The following is an 18,987-nucleotide window of genomic DNA, read 5'->3' as shown; positions in this document are numbered from 1 at the left end:
CAAACCTCAGCCTTTTGTGCATTGCTTGCCTGCTAGATGATGTCGCAAGCTGAGGGACAGCAGAGAGACTTGATAAGGAACATAGAATGTCTTCCTTCCTCTGGCCATCTTTCTTCCTTGGACCAAGACCTGCTGATGCTCAAGGCAACCTCTATGGCCACAATGAATTGCTTAAACGATTGTTTCCACATTCTTCAGCTCCAGCATGCATCGCAACAAAAAGGGTCCTTACCTACTGGTGAGTTATATTTGCTCTGTCTTCTTCTTTTAATGAAGCCTTGATTTGATCTTTCTCTTCTGTGCAAAATAGGAAACACATTTAAATGCCTTCAGTACTTTGGAGTTCTTACGTTCCCACTTTGCTGCTTGCACTTTAGCATTGCCTATCATGAGTTTACATCACTACTTTCATGGAATTCACAATGGTGTACATGGCGTTCCTAAGTGGTCAACATCCAGGCACCAGCCAGTCCCAGACCAGACCTGCTTAGTTTCCAAATGGTGGTGGCCTCATGTGCCTTCAGATCATACCCAAAGGGGAATGTTCAGTCAACCTAGATAGCTGCTGCCGCTGAACTTCCCCAGGGTCCTTGTATGGTGTAACAGCTCAGCTCAGAATCCAGCACTGTGATCAGCGAAGATGCCAAGTTACCAGTAATGTTTATGTCCCAGATTGACTGTTCTTTTATTCAAGTTTGTGTATGTGTTTCTTTTAATAGGGCATTATTAGAGTCTACACACACTAGCTTTTGAGAACAGAATGGAACATTTTCATTATTGATGAGGAATTGTATCCATTCCGATAGACTAGCTGGGGGGTAATTGGAGACACCAGAATCATTAAACGAACGGGTGACAGTTTTCCAAATGATGCAGCTTTTATTTGCAAGCAACTATTATTTATTCAACAGAGATTTATTCAGCTGGGCAAAACCAAGTATTCCCCCCTCTCCCGTCATTGCTCCAGCAAGACCGCTGGCAAAACATGTGTTCTTTAGTTTTAGCTTTACTTCCTAGAAATAAATTGCAGTTTGCAATTGTTTTCCCCTACTGGTGTTGCTAGAATGTCGATGCTGCAACCTGTCCAAAGGGATTACGTAACAACCCAGTCTTATTGGGTTCTTTAACTGGTGTCTGATTACACCTTTCGTAACCCCATCTCCTCCTCCGCCGGAGCAAGTTGTGTGTTTCATCATGGCCCAATCACAGGCATCATTCTAATGACCCGAGGAGGTGGTGTTCTCCTGCACCCATCTTTGTTTTTTTGTAGCTGCTTGAGCAAGCTCAGTTGCTTTTTAGTCATTTTGGGGGGAGGGGGGAGTAAAGCTGCTTAATGACAGTTGCCTTTTTGAAAAACAAAATACGCTTCTAGAATATGAGCAAGTTTCAGCGTAAACTCTCGTTTGCTTCAGGGACAACTATCAGCTGGTTGGAACCAAAGATCTCCCTGCCAAACCACTTCAAAAATGGAGCAGATCAGAATTTCCCAGCAGATCAAAACAAGCCATCATCGATCAGAGAGGAGCAGTCCATTTCAGGTTCCTGTCAGCTAACCAGGGTAAGCCCCTGTTGTGTGCTTTGTTTTTGGTTTTTTCCTCCTTCACTTAAGAAATGGGGACGGCTCAGGCTTTTAATATACTACTATTTTGAGTAGGCATCATTGAGAAAAATCAGAGTGTAAACAGTTTCTGTGAGTGTAAACAGGGAAAAGTAACACAGTATCAATACAGGTATCACTTTTTAAGTTGTAGGTTTTTCCCTTCTGTCATTAACAGGAGGAAATATGGAAAAGCGAGCATTGATGAAAGGAATAATTAAGTAAATTATAATAAATCCCATGCAGTTAAATATAGTTACAAAGCCATAAGCAGATTAAACGGTGAAAACCTTTCCAGGTATATGTGCCCAGATCAGTCAAGATAAAGTGAGAATTCAATTGGATGTTTTTAATATATATTTTTTGTCACTTAATCTATAGATACCTTTCGTAAAAATTAACAGCAGATTAGAATAGTAATGGAGCAACAAGCTATAAGATCTCATTGTAAAACTACATATCTGATCATAAAATATCTTAAATTGGAAGGATATAATGAAAGCTATTTAAAAAATTGTAATACGACCATATTTCAGAAAGCAAACCATGACCCTTGGCATGAATGAAAATTGTAGTGAACAGGTGCTGTCATTTCTTCATTTCCCACATTTAAAATGAAGAAATTTAGTGATTGCCCATTTGATTTAAACTTTACTTAAAGTGTGTGTGTGTTTTAAGTTTTTTTAATGAGTTGGAAGCCAAAGCTAGGATTTGAATCATGGTTGCTTCCAAACAAGAAACTGAGTTACAGAAGTGGAATACCCTTACTGGAAGAATGTGATGCCAGTATACTTACTGACAGTTCAGCAGCTGTACGCACCCTGGAGAGACAATGCAAGAAAATAGGCTCCCTTTCTCTACCTGCCCCGTCATGGCTGCTGCTCCTGTTCTGATGACTGCTGTTTACAGCTTTTCTTTACTTCTCCCTGGTTACCACCATACTTTGCTCTAGGAGATGGCAAATTCCCACTACACACCCTGTTGCTTGCAGCACTTGATGGTGTTACTTAGAGGAGTTACTGAATTGTACCTGAAAAGACCTGGTGCCCAACCCATTCTTCACTGAGGCAGAAATCCCCACACACCCAAGCATTCCTAAATGATGAGTGTATGTAACTGAATAGAATTCGGAGTGCAGTATGCCGTGAGCAGGGAACTGCAAGGCTGGGAGAGGAATACAAGTAAATACAAATACAAGCAAAGAAATAAACTCATTTAGTAAGATGCAACTAGATGATTTAAAATGAAATCACATCTCCCTCATCAGCCATAGGCAAGAGTCAGTTTCATAGCCCACTTCCTATGCTGTTCTTGCTGCCCCCCAACCTCTGCTCCTGTATCCCCTGTTCCTTAGTATTCTCTCCCAGTTGCTGGAATGAGCAAGGCCTGTTGCTAAGCTTTTGAATTTCCACAATAGCAGTAGTAGTGTGAACGTGGCTGTTCTCTCAGCTACTTTTCTGCCCGCACTGGGATGAATATCCACCATAGTTCCATCCCAGAAAAATTAATTCAGGTATCCCAGCAGTTCTGAAACTTTCTACCCCCAGGGCCCACTTGAGAGGACTGAAGGCTACCACTTACAAAACTGTTGGGTCTCAGGGGCAGAAACAATTACAAAATGGTGGCAGGTAGAGACGGAGACAGGCATAATCAGCTGGCAGTTACTGACATCGCTCTTCATTGATATCTAATTCCACTTCAGAAATCTCTAAATTCCCTGGCAGAGCGATTTCCTTGTGGCAAGAAGTTCCGCAGTACAGATATTGGCCCTGAGGTGGTATGACTCAGCCTGCCCATTTTAGGTAGAATTTGCTGATTCAGAGGCTCTAGATGGAGAAGTCTTTTTATATTATACTCTCCCCCACCCCATTTCAAAGTCTTTATTCATCTCCTGTTATTTCTTCTCCTTTAACACTTGTGCCTTATCTACCTAAGCTGCCAGTTTTTCCTTTCCTCCTCCCTTACCCTTTTATGTTCACTTCTTTCTTCTGCAACAGCTTTCCTCTCATCTCCTTTCCGTTTCCAGTTGCTACTTATTTTTAAGTACAGTGGTACCTCGGGTTAAGTACTTAATTTGTTCCGGAGGTGTGTTCTTAACTTGAAACTGTTCTTAACCTGAAGCACCACTTTAGCTAATGGGGCTTCCTGCTGCCACCGTGCTGCCGGAGCACGATTTCTGTTCTCATCCTGAAGCAAAGTTCTTAACCCGAGGTACTATTTCTGGGTTAGCGGAGTCTGTAACCTCAGGTACCACTGTATTAGCCTTTTGCATCTCTAATTTCCTTCCATTCCTCTTGCCCTTTCCTCTCAGAGAAGGGAAAACTCCCTTTCCTCCCCCACCGCAACTCTGACTCCCGCCCATCTTTCTCGGCAAGGAATTGCTGGTACTGGCACCAGTCCAACCAAAATGGCAGGGGCAGGGCGGGCAAGTGAGGAGACACAGTGTGGGCTGTGTCAGTGAGGCCCACTTGAAAGTGCAGTGGGACCCACTGACATTCCCAGACCTACTGTTGAAGAATCGTTGCCACAGCCTAAAATACTGATGCATTTTGGCGCCTGTAGAGAAAGCAGGGAAGAGGGGGGTAATATTTTTGCACCTTTCCGAGGAACTATTAAAGGAAGATGTCTACTCAGTATAGCTTTGAAGGACACTTCAAATGGGACATAGGAACAATAAGCATTCACAGTTACTCTATTCTATAAGCAGTCTCTATTAATATCACTGACAAATATTTTGTGGAATATGGAGGGTAACTCCTGGGTCCGTATGTTTGAAAAGGCTTTGCTCATTTTGATAGATACCATAGTGGTTAAGTGGTTAAGACTCCTTGTTTATTCAGAATGTTACCTGCCTTTCACCACAAGGTTCCAGAGTGGGATACAGCAATTTAAAATACAGTATTAAAATTAATTAAAAACAAATACTTGGTGTGCCTTATCTGTCTTTGTCTTCAGTCTGCCTCTTCCAAGGTGAGACATGATACTGAATATATCATTCCCTCTCTGCCATTGGAGCTAATAGACCTTTGAGTCTGGCAGACCAGGTCAACTTACTAAATACTTCTGCTATGCTTGTTCTATAGCCAATTTGTAGTTGGCTATTCCACTTAGGACAAGCAGGAATTCCTTCTGGGAGAGTAAACTTCATATCCTGTGATACATGGATACATGCAGGCTATACTTCATTTATTTCTTTTTTGTGTGTTGGCACATTTTATATTCAGGGCAAGTCTGTCAGAAAACTTTTACTGTTCCCACTTTTTTCCATCTGTAATACTTGAAGTCATCATTCTACATAGGAGAAACTGAGCACCATTAGCATTAAACATAACATATGCTACTCCTCTTATTTTTGTTTTACATTTAATTGTTATTAAAGTGGGTTTTTTAATTTCCCACTCAGTGATTTTGTCTTGTTCATTTCAGGAAACTGACAGCAAGTACTAGAAATATAAAAAAATTGTTCCATCAAAGGCAAAATATGATCATACCTATCTGTTAAGCAGGTCTATCAGCTGAAGTTAAAATGCAATTGATGAAACACCCAGCTTTTAATTAACAGATAAAGTAAATGTACATATTACCAAAACCCTGAGTGTGTTTGAGATCATTAAAGAATGCTCCTGGACAGCATAAGAACTTGTAAGCAAAGGCTACTATTCATTGCTGAACCATCTTTATTTATTTTTTATCAGTGTAGAAATCCAGATTGTATAATAATTCCTATTTTAATAGCACCCTAGAGACACAAAAAATGAGCATATTGAAATCCCACCCATATTGCAGAAGAGATACACTGACATTGGTTTAAACTGAGTGCTGTCAGCTTTACTAGCTTGTGTCTTTTATTCCTAGAAGTGAAATCATACATATGGGCTAGTTTTGTAGAGAAACTAAAAATAAAATTTGTGGGTTTTTTTAAAATAAAACTTCCATAGGGAGAAGAGAGCTAGTGTGTCTGTGGAGGATGAACAGTGATATTCTCTTCAGTCAGCCCGAGAAATTAGTTAGGATGTTTAATTGGGACTAAGTCTTTCTTCTGATTTGTCATTCTCAGGATCACACTATTAATTGAAGCTTGCAGCCTTAACTGTTGTTAAGTGGCTTGTTCGGTATCACTCCTACAAATGATGTCGCTTGAGACATGAGTGATTATCTGTGAGGTTTGGGAGGATGACTGAACCGTCGTGCTTGGGAGGAAGAGGGATTAAGTTATACAGCCCAGATATTTAGGGCTGGTAAATTATTTGAAGTGTCATTTGTTTTTGGAATTTACACTAGGAACCAGAGGAAATAAACCCAGATGAGGAGATAGAGGATACATGTGAACTTAAAGAGGATGACCTTGGAGCCGTGGAAGAACAGCGTAGCGTTATCTTGCATCTCCTGTCTCAACTCAAACTTGGCATGGACTTAACAAGAGTAAGTGACTGAAACATTAATCTTCTTGAAATTGAGAGGGAAGTGCTTCTGGAACTGAAGGCTGGCCCAGCCACATCTGGATTTGCACAGACAACTTAATTAACTTGGAATTAAGCCTTTGGTCCCCTTCCCACAAAAAAGCCCTCGCTAAGACATTCCTACCAGCTGAATTTATATCAGCTAGTTGAACTGCGCTCTCAGAATTGTTTATTTAGGAATTCTTTTGGGTAATAAGGAATCTGCTCAGTGTGTGTGTGTGTACTAGTTCCATCTCACCCCAGGTTGTCGTTCCTGTTGACCACCATGGACTGCAATGGGAAGCTTCCTGCACTTGTGGAGGCTTGGTGTACATTTCAGAGCCCTGGAAAATCAGGGTTCTAGAACACTCAGGGAGCCCCAATAAGTGTAAGTGATGCCTTAGCTTTAGACAGCCACCCTCCACCTAAAGAAGAGGGGGCAGAGGAAGGATTTCATAGCGTTTTCAGAATACACAAAATAACATGTCTTCCTCTTGTTTGCGCTAGTTAAGGTTGTGCTCTTTGATTAGAAAAGCGTTATACCCTTATCCCATCACTTGCAATTCGAAGCTTTAGGTGTGCTTCATGCCTTTCTTTCTTTTCAGGTGGTACTCCCCACTTTTATATTAGAGAAACGCTCTTTGCTGGAAATGTATGCTGACTTCATGTCCCACCCAGATCTCTTCATTGCGATTTCCAGTGGCGCCAGCCCCGAGGAGAGGATGATCCGCTTTGTGGAATATTACCTCACTTCCTTTCATGAAGGTCGCAAAGGGGCAATAGCGAAAAAGCCATACAACCCGATCATCGGGGAAACGTTTCACTGCTCGTGGAGGAGCCGAGTACCATCCGACACGAGTAGTAACTCTTCATCCCATTCCCTCTCTGAGCAAGGGACTGTCTCAGAAGAGTCACAGGAACAAGCAGAATCGGACTACCACACAGTCAGATTTGTAGCGGAACAAGTGTCCCATCACCCTCCAGTCTCAGGGTTTTATGCCGAATGTGTAGAAAGGAATATGTGTGTCAATGCTCACGTCTGGACTAAAAGTAAATTCCTAGGAATGTCAATAGGCGTGACTATGGTTGGCGAAGGTAAGTGGAGAACGCTGCAATTAGCCACTTGCCACAATAGGCTCACTCACATTTGGTCGGTTTCACAGTGTGTCTTTCACCACTTGTGCTTTACTTGTCAGCTAACCCAGTGTCTTCCAATCTTTTTCCAACTGTGGCCCCCTTCCGACCTTGTTTCCTTCCTGTGGCCTGCCCATGGACATAGCCGGGGGGGGGGGGGGCAGCTGTGTGCTGTGGCCCCCCAGGGGCCATATGGGCCCTGGTTGGGAAGCACTGATCTAACCTGTGAAGATGGGGCTCCATGGTGTCAGAGATGCTCAGGGATGGCCATGTCAAGAGCTCATTGTGCTTCACTGTTCAACAGAGCAACTAAGTTTCAAACAGATTGTCTGCTCTACTCTCTGGGAAAAAGGCCCAGGGCATTTAGGCACCCGTTGGATTCCATTAATCTCCAGTGGTGGGGGTGGGCCCTCCAATTCAGTACCCCACCCCTGCAGGCGTGGATCAAAGCCATTAGACCATACTTCACCAGAAAGTGGTTTGACTGTGAGCCTCCTGCTACTTCCAGACAACCCCTTCCTCCATCTGGAGCAAAGACCAGATTGAGGGTGTGCCCTGGCCAGTGTGTTGGGTCACTAATAACTTGGGACAGCCCCATGGCTGTCATGGAGGCCATGAAGTCCTGAAAAGGAACACCTGAGGCATCCTCTGCATGGATGTTGACATCATCCAGGACTATTGTTAGGGGTTCCTCCATCACCATGCCCATCAGCTTGGTCAGATAAGCTGGTGAGCAGCAGAGTAGATGGTAAACCAGCAGTGACCCTTGCTGACTGTCTTCTAGGCCCAACAACAGGTACAGGCCCCAACAACCAACTCCAAGACAGGGTTTTTTTCTGGTGATGTACGTGGAAGTACTATGGGCCACATCCACTCCATTGCCACCCTATCTCTGTAGCTTGTGCTGATGCTGTAGTCAGGTGGGCAGAGCTGAGTCAGATCAACTCCCAGCTTGCCCACCCAGCTCTCATATGCACCATGGACAGGCTGATGGCCACAGCAGATGAACCACCAGGAACCCAGCCATGGGAGAGGTGGGAGAAAGAATCAAGGTGTAAATAGCCTCTCCCTCAACTTCAGTGACAACTTGTCTCCCATAACCATTTCTCACCCTAACCATGTTGAGCTCTTCACAAGCCCACAATATAAATAACAGCCCAACAACAAAAAATGTACCACCCATCAGTTATCCCAGAAGGTATCTAGCTGGTTAAGAACAGCTTTACTAAAAGCATTTACAAACCACCCAGTCCCTGCCACACTCCAATCCTGCCTCATATTCACATTGCAGGCTCTTGCCCTGGAAGAATCTGGCAACTTTCTCCAGTCATACAATTCACTGTCCAGGTTCTCACCCTGTGCAAGAAGCACAGACACCTTATGAGGAATGAACTCCTTTAGTGTCACCCTTTTGGTGGCAAGCCTACCACCCAAGGGCAGCTGAGCTTTTATGCCCTCTGACCCAGCCAGCTGCTGATGCAACAGACTACAGGATTAGGTCTCCTTCCAAGGGCAACCTCTCTTTGGTCTCTTGGTCAGAGAAGAAGACAAGGCTCCAGTCCTGTCAGAATTTACAGGGGACCTCAGTTGTTTTAGGAGCAGCTGGGACAAAGTTCGGTAATCTTGTAGCACATGAAAATGATAAAAAAAGTTTGTCTCCAGATGATGTATTTTGCGTCTTCTTTTATGATGCCTATGTCCTGGCCTAGTATGCATTCCATTCAGTATCAACAGTTTCTTCTTTGCTTCTTTTGCATTGCGCATTTCTGTTAATTTCAGATATTTCCTACAGAATTTCAGGCGCACAGACCCCTTTTTCTGAAACTGTTGCTTTGCTCTAGTTCCTTGTGAGAGGCGATGCCATCCATCTTGCACCCAAAACTAATCTTACTCCGTTGCTCAACATTATACAGTGGAGACATTTTTTGTAATGTAGGGTTGTTTTGACAAGTCACAGTAAGACATAGATACCAGCAAGCCTCAGAAATGTAGAGGAATTGTGGTTGGGGGGGGGGGGGGAAGGGTCATAGGCTTTACTGTTCTAAACTATGTTGGCCTCTTAAGTAGAAAATGCAAATGGAGATGAACCCAATTAATTTTATCTCTCACAGGAAAACAGGGGGTATATCTTCTGTCTTTACAATTAATGATCGTAATTTCCTAACATATATACTATGGGTTGTATATACAACAAAGTCCTGTTAGAGCAAGGATTTCCACCTATGCAATAGGACTTCTTCCCATCTATTCCAAAGAATCTGCCAACCCTCCAGAACATATTTGCAGGCGCGTTGGGGGGGGGGTCGTCTCAGGGGAAGAAGTTATATTGCACAGGAAAAAGTCCTTGCACTAACGGAACAGCAACTGATTTTAATCTTTCTAATATGGTTTTTGCTGCATGCTTTTATGTACTTTTGTTGTAAACCACTCTGATAACTTTATAAAATAGCAATATATAAATATTTTTATAAACAAACAAGCTTGGTTGGATACAACCCTATACTGTTTGTGCAAGTAGCTCCTCTGTGAGTTAAAAGAAAAGGGCTGTTGTCACCTTAAGTATATCATTGATGATACTAAATGATTTAAAAAAAGTCCTGGTTCTCTGCATCCTCTAATATAAATATGGGGAGTATGAATTATTTGTTTCTGTTATTGTGGAGATGATGTGCATCTCTCTTGTCTCGCAGGTATTTTAAGTCTCTTGGACCATGGAGAGGAATACACGTTTTCTCTGCCTTGTGCATATGCTCGGTCAATTCTGACTGTCCCTTGGGTAGAACTGGGAGGAAAAGTCAGTGTTAATTGTGCAAAAACGGGATACTCTGCAAGTATTACTTTCCATACCAAACCATTCTATGGCGGCAAGCTTCACCGGTAAGTATTTATGGTTGGCAGGCGTTTTGTATAATGTAGTGCAGAATCAATTGCAGGTAACTTTCTTATGGGAATGGCATCTTTTCATCTTCCTCTTTTGAGCTGGATGTTGTAAAAACGAAGTCCATGTATGCTGCTGCTGCTGCTGCTGCCGCTACTACTGATCTAAGCAAGCCACTTCACCACTTTGTTCTGAAAACTTGAGAAGGACATTTAAAAGGAAGCTAAACCTTTTCTGAAATACTTTTGGTGCTTGCTGGAATGTTGCTTTCAAGTCAAAGAGTCTCAGTATCTCGAAAAGGATCTTCAGAGAATTGTAGAGTTGGAAGGGGTCCTCAGGGTCATCTAGTCCAACCCCCTGCAGTGCAGGAATCTCAACTAGATTTTCAGCGTCTAAAACCACCTTGATTTATTTAACTAGTTAAATATTTGCAAAAGATTGATTGAACTCTGGCCCCTGGCAGGGAAGTAGTGGGAAATAATAGCAGGATGTTATGTATTGTGTTGTGCTATTGAAATTGTGCTTCCTAATATTATGCTTCTATATCAAGTGCCTTGAGAGAGCATTTGCCTTGAAAGATGGCCAATAACTATTTCAAATACATCAAAGCACTTGTCTGTAGTTTCAATTACCAATGGGACTTTGGATTAGTGTTTGTCTGAGCTTTTTTGTAGTCATAAGTACAAGAGAGAGAAAATGCTGTCATAGTGACTCTGCTGCTAGTTCATATTGTAATGAAAATAATGTCACTATAGATTTTTCAGAGAACTTTACTATTAAATACTTTTTATTGAGCGGAACTGTATTGTGCACAGCTGAATTGCTGAGGCAGAAGGTGGCTTCCATAGTACAATTTGCATTTGCTTAGGTTTAAAATAATGCTAGGGAAACATCTGGTTTCAGGGAGTTTTACCTAAAATAGAATATAATATCTAGACACTATTTCATATTTAGTATTGGTTGGTATTGGTATTTTTAACAGGATGTTGGGAAAACTGCATACTTCTCTGTAATCCAAAATCTGCAATACTTCTCTGTAATCAGCATGTTAAGGTAGCAGTGGCCAACCAATAGCCTTTCAAGAGGTTGTTGGACTGCGGCTCCCCTTATTCCTGACCATTGGCCATGCTGGTTGGGACTGATGGGAGTTGGAGTCCAGCAATAGCCAGAGGGCTACAACCCTTGTTGCAGAGGAACGTTTATCCAGTCTAATGTATTCCTATCTTAGAAAGCTTAGAGGAGACCACCAGAAACTCATCTAGCATTGAATTGTAAGCAAAATGCTCTCTTTTTTTGGTACGCTAGATTTGGCAAATTTGGTGAAGTTCCCATTAAACTTTGTTGTTCGGTATTAATTGGCAAGCCACATACTTAAGTCTCTCTCTCTCTCTCTCTCTCTCTCTCTCTCTCAACCCTCCATGGCATGAAATTCTTGAGCTGCCATCAATAGAAAACAATGATTTTTAAAGAAGTAAAATGCAAGAGATGAGTGCAAAAATAATTAGTGGGCTCCTAAGTTTACTATTTTGTTTCTTTTGAAAACTGTTTTGAACTAGCTGCACAGTTAAACATTAGAAATGTAGCTTTTTAAAACACATTTGCAAAGAAAATGACGAGCACTCAAATCTTGCTGTACTAGAACTTGCATGTATTCCTCTGTTTCTAAAAAGAAATAACACAATGTGAGCTGTATCCCAACATGAATACAGAGCGTGGGCTAATCCAGCTATTGTCACATTTTACTTTTTGAATGCTGTTTTTTTAGGGTTACCGGTGAGGTGAAACAGAATGCTACCAACACTGTTGTCTGTAGAGTGCAAGGGGAATGGAATAGCATCCTTGAATTCACCTACAGCAATGGAGAGACAAAATGCATGGACTTGACAAAGCTGTCTGTCACAAGAAAACGAGTCCGACCCATTGAGAAACAAGGGGCATTTGAATCCAGGTAAGAGAAGTTCTTTTATGTTTTCGCAATTAACACTTACTGAGTACACTTAGATGCCTGCATTTCTTTTTCATTCATATTTGTGGGAGCCAAAGTGGTTTTTTTTTAAAAAAATGTGTTAGGAAAACCTAAGGAAAACCAAAATGAGCATAGGAGGCTCTCTCAAAAAATGGCCCAGAGAATTAGAGGTTCTTCACAGAGTGGTTTAGCACTTTCGTTAAATGTGGCTGCACTGAGGTTCTCCACTGCTGCCATGCATTTTTATTCTTCAGTTGGGTAACAGCTATATTCTATATTGCACTGCAAGTTCCTCATAATTTTTTCTGGAGAGAAAGCCCTTCCAGGATACGGTGGCAGTTCCTTCTTGCCTTTCAGTTCACCTTATTCTTAATCTGAGAGGAGCCAAGATTATAGCTGTGAATTCTGCTCATGTGCTGCAAGTATTGACAACACACTGACCTGCTAAGAGAGCTTGAAGTCAGCTGTACCTTTTTTAATTCAGGAAGCTGTGGCAACATGTGACAGAGTCTCTGAGGGACGGGGACATTGATAAGGCGACGGAGCATAAGAAAGCACTTGAGGAACGGCAGAGAAATGAAGAACGACTCCGGGCTGAGACAGGAGAACCATGGCAAACTAAGTACTTCGTCAAAGATGTAAGTAACTCAACACAAGTTGAATATTTAAAATGCCAACCTTCCAGCATGTCATAGGGGCTATTGCTTGCCTCTGTAAATATAAAAAATATTCTCTGCTTAGTTCTTTGCATTTTTTTGAAAAGCTCACATATAAACAGAAGATAGTTGAATAGAAATAGCCTCTGCTGGAACATTTTTCTTGCCACTTTATTTTATAGATTAATGCCTTCACTTCAGTTTCTCTACATGCTCAATGTATATGCTTCTTTTTGGAACTGAACTGCAGTTTTGGCTTCATATTAATAAGACACATTTGCAACAATCCTGTCTAGTAGGTTAGCATTATTATCCTTATCTTGCAAGCATAATATATTGTGATTTGTCTGTGGCTGAGATTTGAACAAGGGATCTCCTAATATGAACTATTAGCTGCTATGGTGAAGAATCTCTAGCGCCCAAGGAGGAAGTCCAAAATTAGGCTTTCTTGCCTTGTAAGGGCCAGACTATACACTGACTCAGTTCATCTGTAGTTCAGCGTTGGAGCATCTGACTTCTATGCAGAAGGGCCTAAATTCAATTCTTGGCTTCTCCAAGTAGGACTGGGAATGTTCTTATCTGAAACCTTGCAGAGCCACTGCCAAACAATGTGGGCAATTTTGAGCTAGATGGATCAATAGTCTGGCATAGTGTAAGGCAGCTTCCTGGAAGAACATAAAAAGAGCCCGTCTACTCCTTCCTGTTCTCACAGTAGCCAATCAGATGCCAGGGTGAGAACAATGGTCACCTGTGTTCCTAGATGTATTAGAAAGCTCTGGTTTTCTTCTAAGGGGGTCATAATGAACCTCAGGCATATATAGTCCCCTTCCAACTCTCCAGTTTTGTACCTGTAAATTCAGCTTCTGATTTGAAATTTGTGGGTTTCCTGAAGGTATCCAAACTCAGGCAACTGTGGCTTGTTTAAACTGTGGATAGTGAGAAGGATCAAATTGTGGTTTCAGATATTATGGTTATGGTCAGTCTCTGGGCAGTAGTGTACTACTCAGTTCTTAGGACAATTAGCATTTGCCATTGAATTTACATGGAGAATTTTTCTTCAACTAAGTAATCTTGTTCTCTGTTTGAATTGCAGGGAGAGGGCTGGGTTTATTATAACCCTCTTTGGAAAAGAATGCCTGCCGAACAAAATCAACCAGCAGACACAAACTAGATGACATTTCTTCAAAATTATTCTTCTCTTTTGTTCTAATCCCTACAACTTCCAAAATGCTGTGTCTCACTAACAGTCCTTTGGGATTTTTATACAATTGCACAAAATTAAGTAAGCATAATGGAATAAACTACTAGGGCACTTTAAAGTTGCAGAAAATCAAAAGATAGCGAGAGAGAACCTTGCCAGGTATGTCTTCTCCCCCCACTTCAAAAAACATTTTATATGGCACTGAAGATTTTATCTGAACTGTGTATTGTATTCTTTCTAAGCACACCTACTGCAAAAGCTGCCTAAGATTTTATATATATATATATATATAATCTTCTAGAAACAGTAGCATTCAGAGCTGCTATGCTGTTCTGCCCAAGTGGAATTGCTTCTGGAGTAATAGCTGAACAGTTCTTCCCAATCTGTGCTCCATTTCCCACTTGTTTCTGAACTACTCAGTGCCCGTATAGAGAAACACCTTTTGCTGCTCTGAATTATTATTCCTGCTGAAAACCTTGAAGAGGAAGCTCTTCATGTTGACCTTGGAATCAGTGTTATTGAACTGTCTGGATCAGGACTTGACACTTCTTTTTTTAATTATTCTTCGGAGGCAATGTGCGCATGGCTGTGGAAGAATGAGGGAGTCACGTAAACCTCACCTTTAAAAAAAAACAACAACCCCTCCCCCACACAACATTCTAAAGTAGATTAGAATTGTAACTATGGGGTGTTTCCTATATGTGAAAGAGTTGTGGAGAGAAAGGTGGAAGGAGAAGCGTAAAATTCAGAACCATTTTGAGCTCTAGAATTTCCCTTAACCTCCCCCCAGCTTCATTTCCTTAGCAAACTGCTGTAAATACCCTGAAGATGTTCTGTCTCTTTGAAGAGACTGAAGCTCAGACCTGACTGATGTGTCCTTTTTTAAATATCTATATATATACTTCATTGCCCCCACTCACTGTTCTCCATGGATCATCTCTGAGACAGAGTCAGTGTTGCAGGTTGCCCAGACAAGTGATTTCATTTGTCTTCTGTGTAAGTTCCGAGTCAGACATCTTTGTGTCCCCGCTGAGTACAAAGACCGTCACTTTGGTTTTTCTACAACACCTGAGAAGGCTTGTTTTTTTGCTATGGGACTACATACAAAACCAGTTGCAATCTGATACCGGAAAACCATGTTCAGGTAAAATCGTCCATTGTTTTTTATGATACCAATATTTTATTGAAGTCTAAGAATTGCTGGCAATTAAGAATAGTACTGATTTATGGCTTTCATTCTTGTTACTACAAGCTACCTTAATTTTTCTAAGAGTGGTGCCTTACTCTGTTTCTTCTGATGTAGTCTTCCAATCAGTGTATATACCATTATCTGTCATCTTCTGGTTTGTGTCAACAGTGGGGCCTCTCCCTGCCATCATGAAAACCTTCAAACTCTGTGTGTGCTGGTCAAGTGTGTTTAGTTTTTTTCTTCCATATTAAGGGAAAAGGTTATCCGAATGCACCCGAGAGTGGTTAAGTAATCACCCTCATTTTCCACAAAGTCTGAAAAGTGTTTGGGGGAATTTGGGGGGGGGGGTATGCACATGTGTTAAGATTCCCTTGTACTTTTTTTTTTTTGCTGTGAAATGCACTGAAATCTTAATGCGACTAGTGTACAATTCCATGTGTGAGAAAATGGGGAGGGAAGGAAATAAAGCTACCAAACGGAACTGTTTGTTTGTTTTTTGTCTGTGTTCATATCATTGTGGTGCTCAATGCTGACAGCATATTCAGCTTCAAATTGTGGAATAGGATTTTTCAGTTCAGAATTTGTGGGCTTTTAAGAATATCTCTGCTCTCGCGCACGCGCGCTCTCTCTCCTGTCCCACACTGCTCTGGTCTATTCAAACACGCAGATGACACAAATGCCACTTCTGAAGCATCCAGATTTCTCTTCCTAGAGAGCTTGCACAGCTTTTGCAAGTTAAGATGAGATGGTGCTTTGGCATTGTAGGCAAGCTATATGCTTCCATGAACTTGTTGTATAGTTTTCGTGGAAAGCAGCCCATTCAAAATAACAAAAGAAATAGAAATCTGCCAGTAGTTGCTACAGAATGCCAGGTTTCCGCACAAGCCAGTGTCTTTCACTGTGAAACATAAATATATATGTAGTTCAAGTATCTCCTCTTGGTTTCAATAGAACTTAAGTTCCCCAGTATGCTTACAGTTGCAATCTTAGTCCAGAATCCAGAAAGCCCCAGGCCTGTGCAGAGATCTTCCTCATCCAGTAGCCAACGCCTTGTCTTGTCCAAAGAGAGCAGTGACTTTCACAAGTGGCTTTTCAGGTGGCGTGCGGTACTCGTCTAGAAAGGGTGGGATGCTGAAAAGCCCTGGCTCTTACTTGGAAGCCCACATTGCATTCCTTTGGAGTTCTAATTTAATAGATGTTCTTTTGAAGTGAAAGGACAGCTTAAAGAACAAATAAGCTGGTTAGACAAAATGTGGGTTATGGCTGAGATGACAATAGTGGAAATTAGGAAGGAAAGTTTGCAGACAGTTAGGTGTCAAACCTTAACTTTAGGAATAAACATGGTATCAATATTGGGTTTCTTCAAAGTCTTTGAGAGATGTAACTAATTTTTCAAAACTTTGGAAGCCTGTGTTAATAGAAAAAATTATTTATTTTTTTTAAAAGCAAGCGAATGGAGTTCTTCTGTGATTAACACCTAATGGTTCCAGCAATTTCTTGTGTGATCTAATAACAGGCTAGGGTCAAGACTCTGCCTTACCCCCTCGTAAAGAATGAAGATTGGATGGGTTTTTTTTTTAAAAATGCCTATTAATTGTGAATCGTTTTAAAAATAAAGAATTTTTTGTGTTATACATTTAAAATAAGTATAAAATGATTTATATTGCGTGCTGAACATAATACAGTGACTCTGCCTTTTTGCCTAGTAAATTAAAAGGGCTTATAAATACGTTTTATTCATTCAGAGAACTAAATGGGGTTTGGGGGAGGTATATTTTTTTTCTGAGTGGCATGCCCATTGGTGCTTCTGTCCAGCTTTTATTTCTTCCTCCAGTCATTGGATATTCCTGTCACTCCCTTGATTCTCATCTATTGGGCAACCCATTTTGCTTGCCTCATCACCAAGGCTGCTGCCATGGCTACTGCTGCTGCTGCTGCTGTTGTTGTTGTTGAGGATGTCATCGCAATCCGTCTGCACCATCAGGTTGAAGCGCTCTGCCACGCAGTGAGCTGTGAGTCTGGCTTCAGGATCATGGTCCCAGCATTCTGTGATGGTGTCACACAGGACATGCATTCCCTGAAATTAAGAAGGAAGCTGGGAAGTTAGCAATCTCAAATCTAGGGGGAACGAAACGAACAGGGCATCAAAATAAGGACATGCATTATATTTATGATACCTTCCTCCGTGCTCTTCCTTCTGCTTCACTGCAATTATTGCCCACTTTTGAAATAAAAAGAAGAGCAATCAGTGTGCGTTACTGGCTCAGTAACATGATTTTTGGCTTTGTGCATGATTTCCTTTTCCCTATTAAGGGGCACCGTATTCCATTCACCTCCCAAAAAATAAACTTGCTGGGGCAACTAAAAATTGACTGGAAGGGTCTTGGGCAATGTTATAATGGAAAGTGGGGGGGCCATCTCTCAGGACAATGCCTTAAGAGGAGAAGAGGACTGTTCATGAGAGGACTGTGACTATATGAGGCCATTTTTGTCCACCGAGCACACTTCACTTTGTTTAATACAAAATTATTGATTTCTGCTTTTAGTCCCCCCCCCCCCCTCTTCAAATTACAATAAACTAAGATGAGAAAATGTGCAAGGCAGCATACGGTAGCAATTGACAGCTTGCTCTCTTCAATACTGGGTGCATTTGCAACGGTGCTTGTACAAAACGTAAAAATTTATTCTTCTGAGACTGTAATCATAGGTACTTTGAGAGTGCCACCGAACAGAATCAGTATTAGTTATGAGTAAACATACAGAGGGCAACTCTCTGCATTTCAGAAATATTCCAAATATAAAATTGTACTGTGCCAAGTTAGGATGCATTTTATGTTAAAACATATTAGGTTTGATAAGAAAGTACTGTATTTTTCGCCCTATAGGACACACTTTTTCCCCTCCAAAAATGAAGGGGAAATGTATATGCGTCATATGGGGCGAATGCAGGCTTTCACTGAAGCCTGGAGAGCGAGAGGCGTCGGTGTGCACTGACCCCTCTCGCTCTTCAGGCTTCAGGAAGCTATCCGCAAGCCTTGTGAGCCCGGCGGGAGTTCCCGTGGGCGCACAAGGCTTGGGGCTGCAGCCTGTTCTGTGGGCTGGGGTCGGGGGAAGCTCGGGCTTCCCCCGCCCCAGCCCCACGGCTGGGGGGGGAAAAATAATTTTTTTTAATTCATCCCCCCCCCCAAAAAAAACGAGGTGCGTCCTATGGGCCAGTGTGTCCTATAGGGCGAAAAATACAGTAAGTATGTTAATTTCAATTTCCCCCAAAGTCTCCATTTTGCCTCAGAAACCTGGGGGGGGGGGCAGTGTTTTTTGGGGGCAGGGGAGGGGGCTTCAAGTTTTCTGCAAATGTTGTTTGTGTAGCCACACACTTCTAGGTCTGCTGCTCAGAAATATTTATTGAAAGCATTTTTGCCCTGCTCTTCAGAGGAAGGGCTTCCAGAGATCAATAACATGAGATCAATAACAAATAAGACTGCCCCTGCCCTCAGGCTTTCGATCTAAAAAGAAAAGAAACCAAAACGGATGAGGAGGAAAGAAGAAAACAAACGAGCACCAGTTCTCAGTTATAAGCTTGAATGGAAACAGTTCAAGAGGAGGAGTAGGCAAAAGAAGGTGGTCTCATGGCAAAGCCATAAATTTTACCTTCTTTTTTTGTACTTGCCTGATGCACCAGCCAATTGCCAGGTATCTCTGGACGCCCTCGACCATGCAATACAACATCTCTCATAACCTCCATGCAGGGTTGCTCCCGGACCTTTGATCCAAATGGTAGCTCATAGTTCTTCACCTCTGCAAGGAAGCAGCGTTGGTGTTAGTTAGATGTGCATGCAATTTAGATACACCTTGACTATGTACTTGTCGGGGCAGTGCTGTGGTGCCACCGAGAACATTCACCAGGAAACAGATAATAAAACTACCTCT

At 41.9% G+C, this 18,987-nt stretch overlaps 2 protein-coding genes across 5 annotated transcripts in view; one reads left to right on the top strand and one right to left on the bottom strand.

The window, feature by feature from the left end:
• Window positions 1–15,541, top strand: part of OSBPL11 (oxysterol binding protein like 11) — a 47,490-nt gene extending 31,949 nt beyond the window's left edge. For all 3 annotated transcript variants that reach the window (XM_081006767.1, XM_081006768.1, XM_081006769.1), the window contains exons 6-13: window positions 37–238; window positions 1,413–1,558; window positions 5,879–6,019; window positions 6,642–7,131; window positions 9,861–10,047; window positions 11,814–11,996; window positions 12,499–12,652; window positions 13,764–15,541. In XM_081006767.1, the coding sequence (XP_080862893.1) occupies window positions 37–238; window positions 1,413–1,558; window positions 5,879–6,019; window positions 6,642–7,131; window positions 9,861–10,047; window positions 11,814–11,996; window positions 12,499–12,652; window positions 13,764–13,841 (1,581 nt within the window). In that variant the 3' untranslated portion in view covers window positions 13,842–15,541. The remainder of the gene's footprint in view (window positions 1–36; window positions 239–1,412; window positions 1,559–5,878; window positions 6,020–6,641; window positions 7,132–9,860; window positions 10,048–11,813; window positions 11,997–12,498; window positions 12,653–13,763) is intronic.
• A 930-nt stretch (window positions 15,542–16,471) lies between these two features.
• Window positions 16,472–18,987, bottom strand: part of LOC308478115 (TGF-beta receptor type-2-like) — a 37,137-nt gene continuing 34,621 nt past the window's right edge. For both annotated transcript variants that reach the window (XM_081007429.1, XM_081007428.1), the window contains exons 6-7: window positions 18,728–18,855; window positions 16,472–17,137 (exon numbers count right to left, since the gene is read on the bottom strand). In XM_081007429.1, the coding sequence (XP_080863555.1) occupies window positions 16,895–17,137; window positions 18,728–18,855 (371 nt within the window). In that variant the 3' untranslated portion in view covers window positions 16,472–16,894. The remainder of the gene's footprint in view (window positions 17,138–18,727; window positions 18,856–18,987) is intronic.

This window comes from Podarcis pityusensis (assembly GCF_964106645.2).
Source record: "Podarcis pityusensis genome assembly, chromosome: 1".
Taxonomy (NCBI): domain Eukaryota; kingdom Metazoa; phylum Chordata; class Lepidosauria; order Squamata; family Lacertidae; genus Podarcis; species Podarcis pityusensis.
Note: the sequence above shows the minus strand (reverse complement) of the source record. Positions and strands in the feature narration are given on the sequence as shown.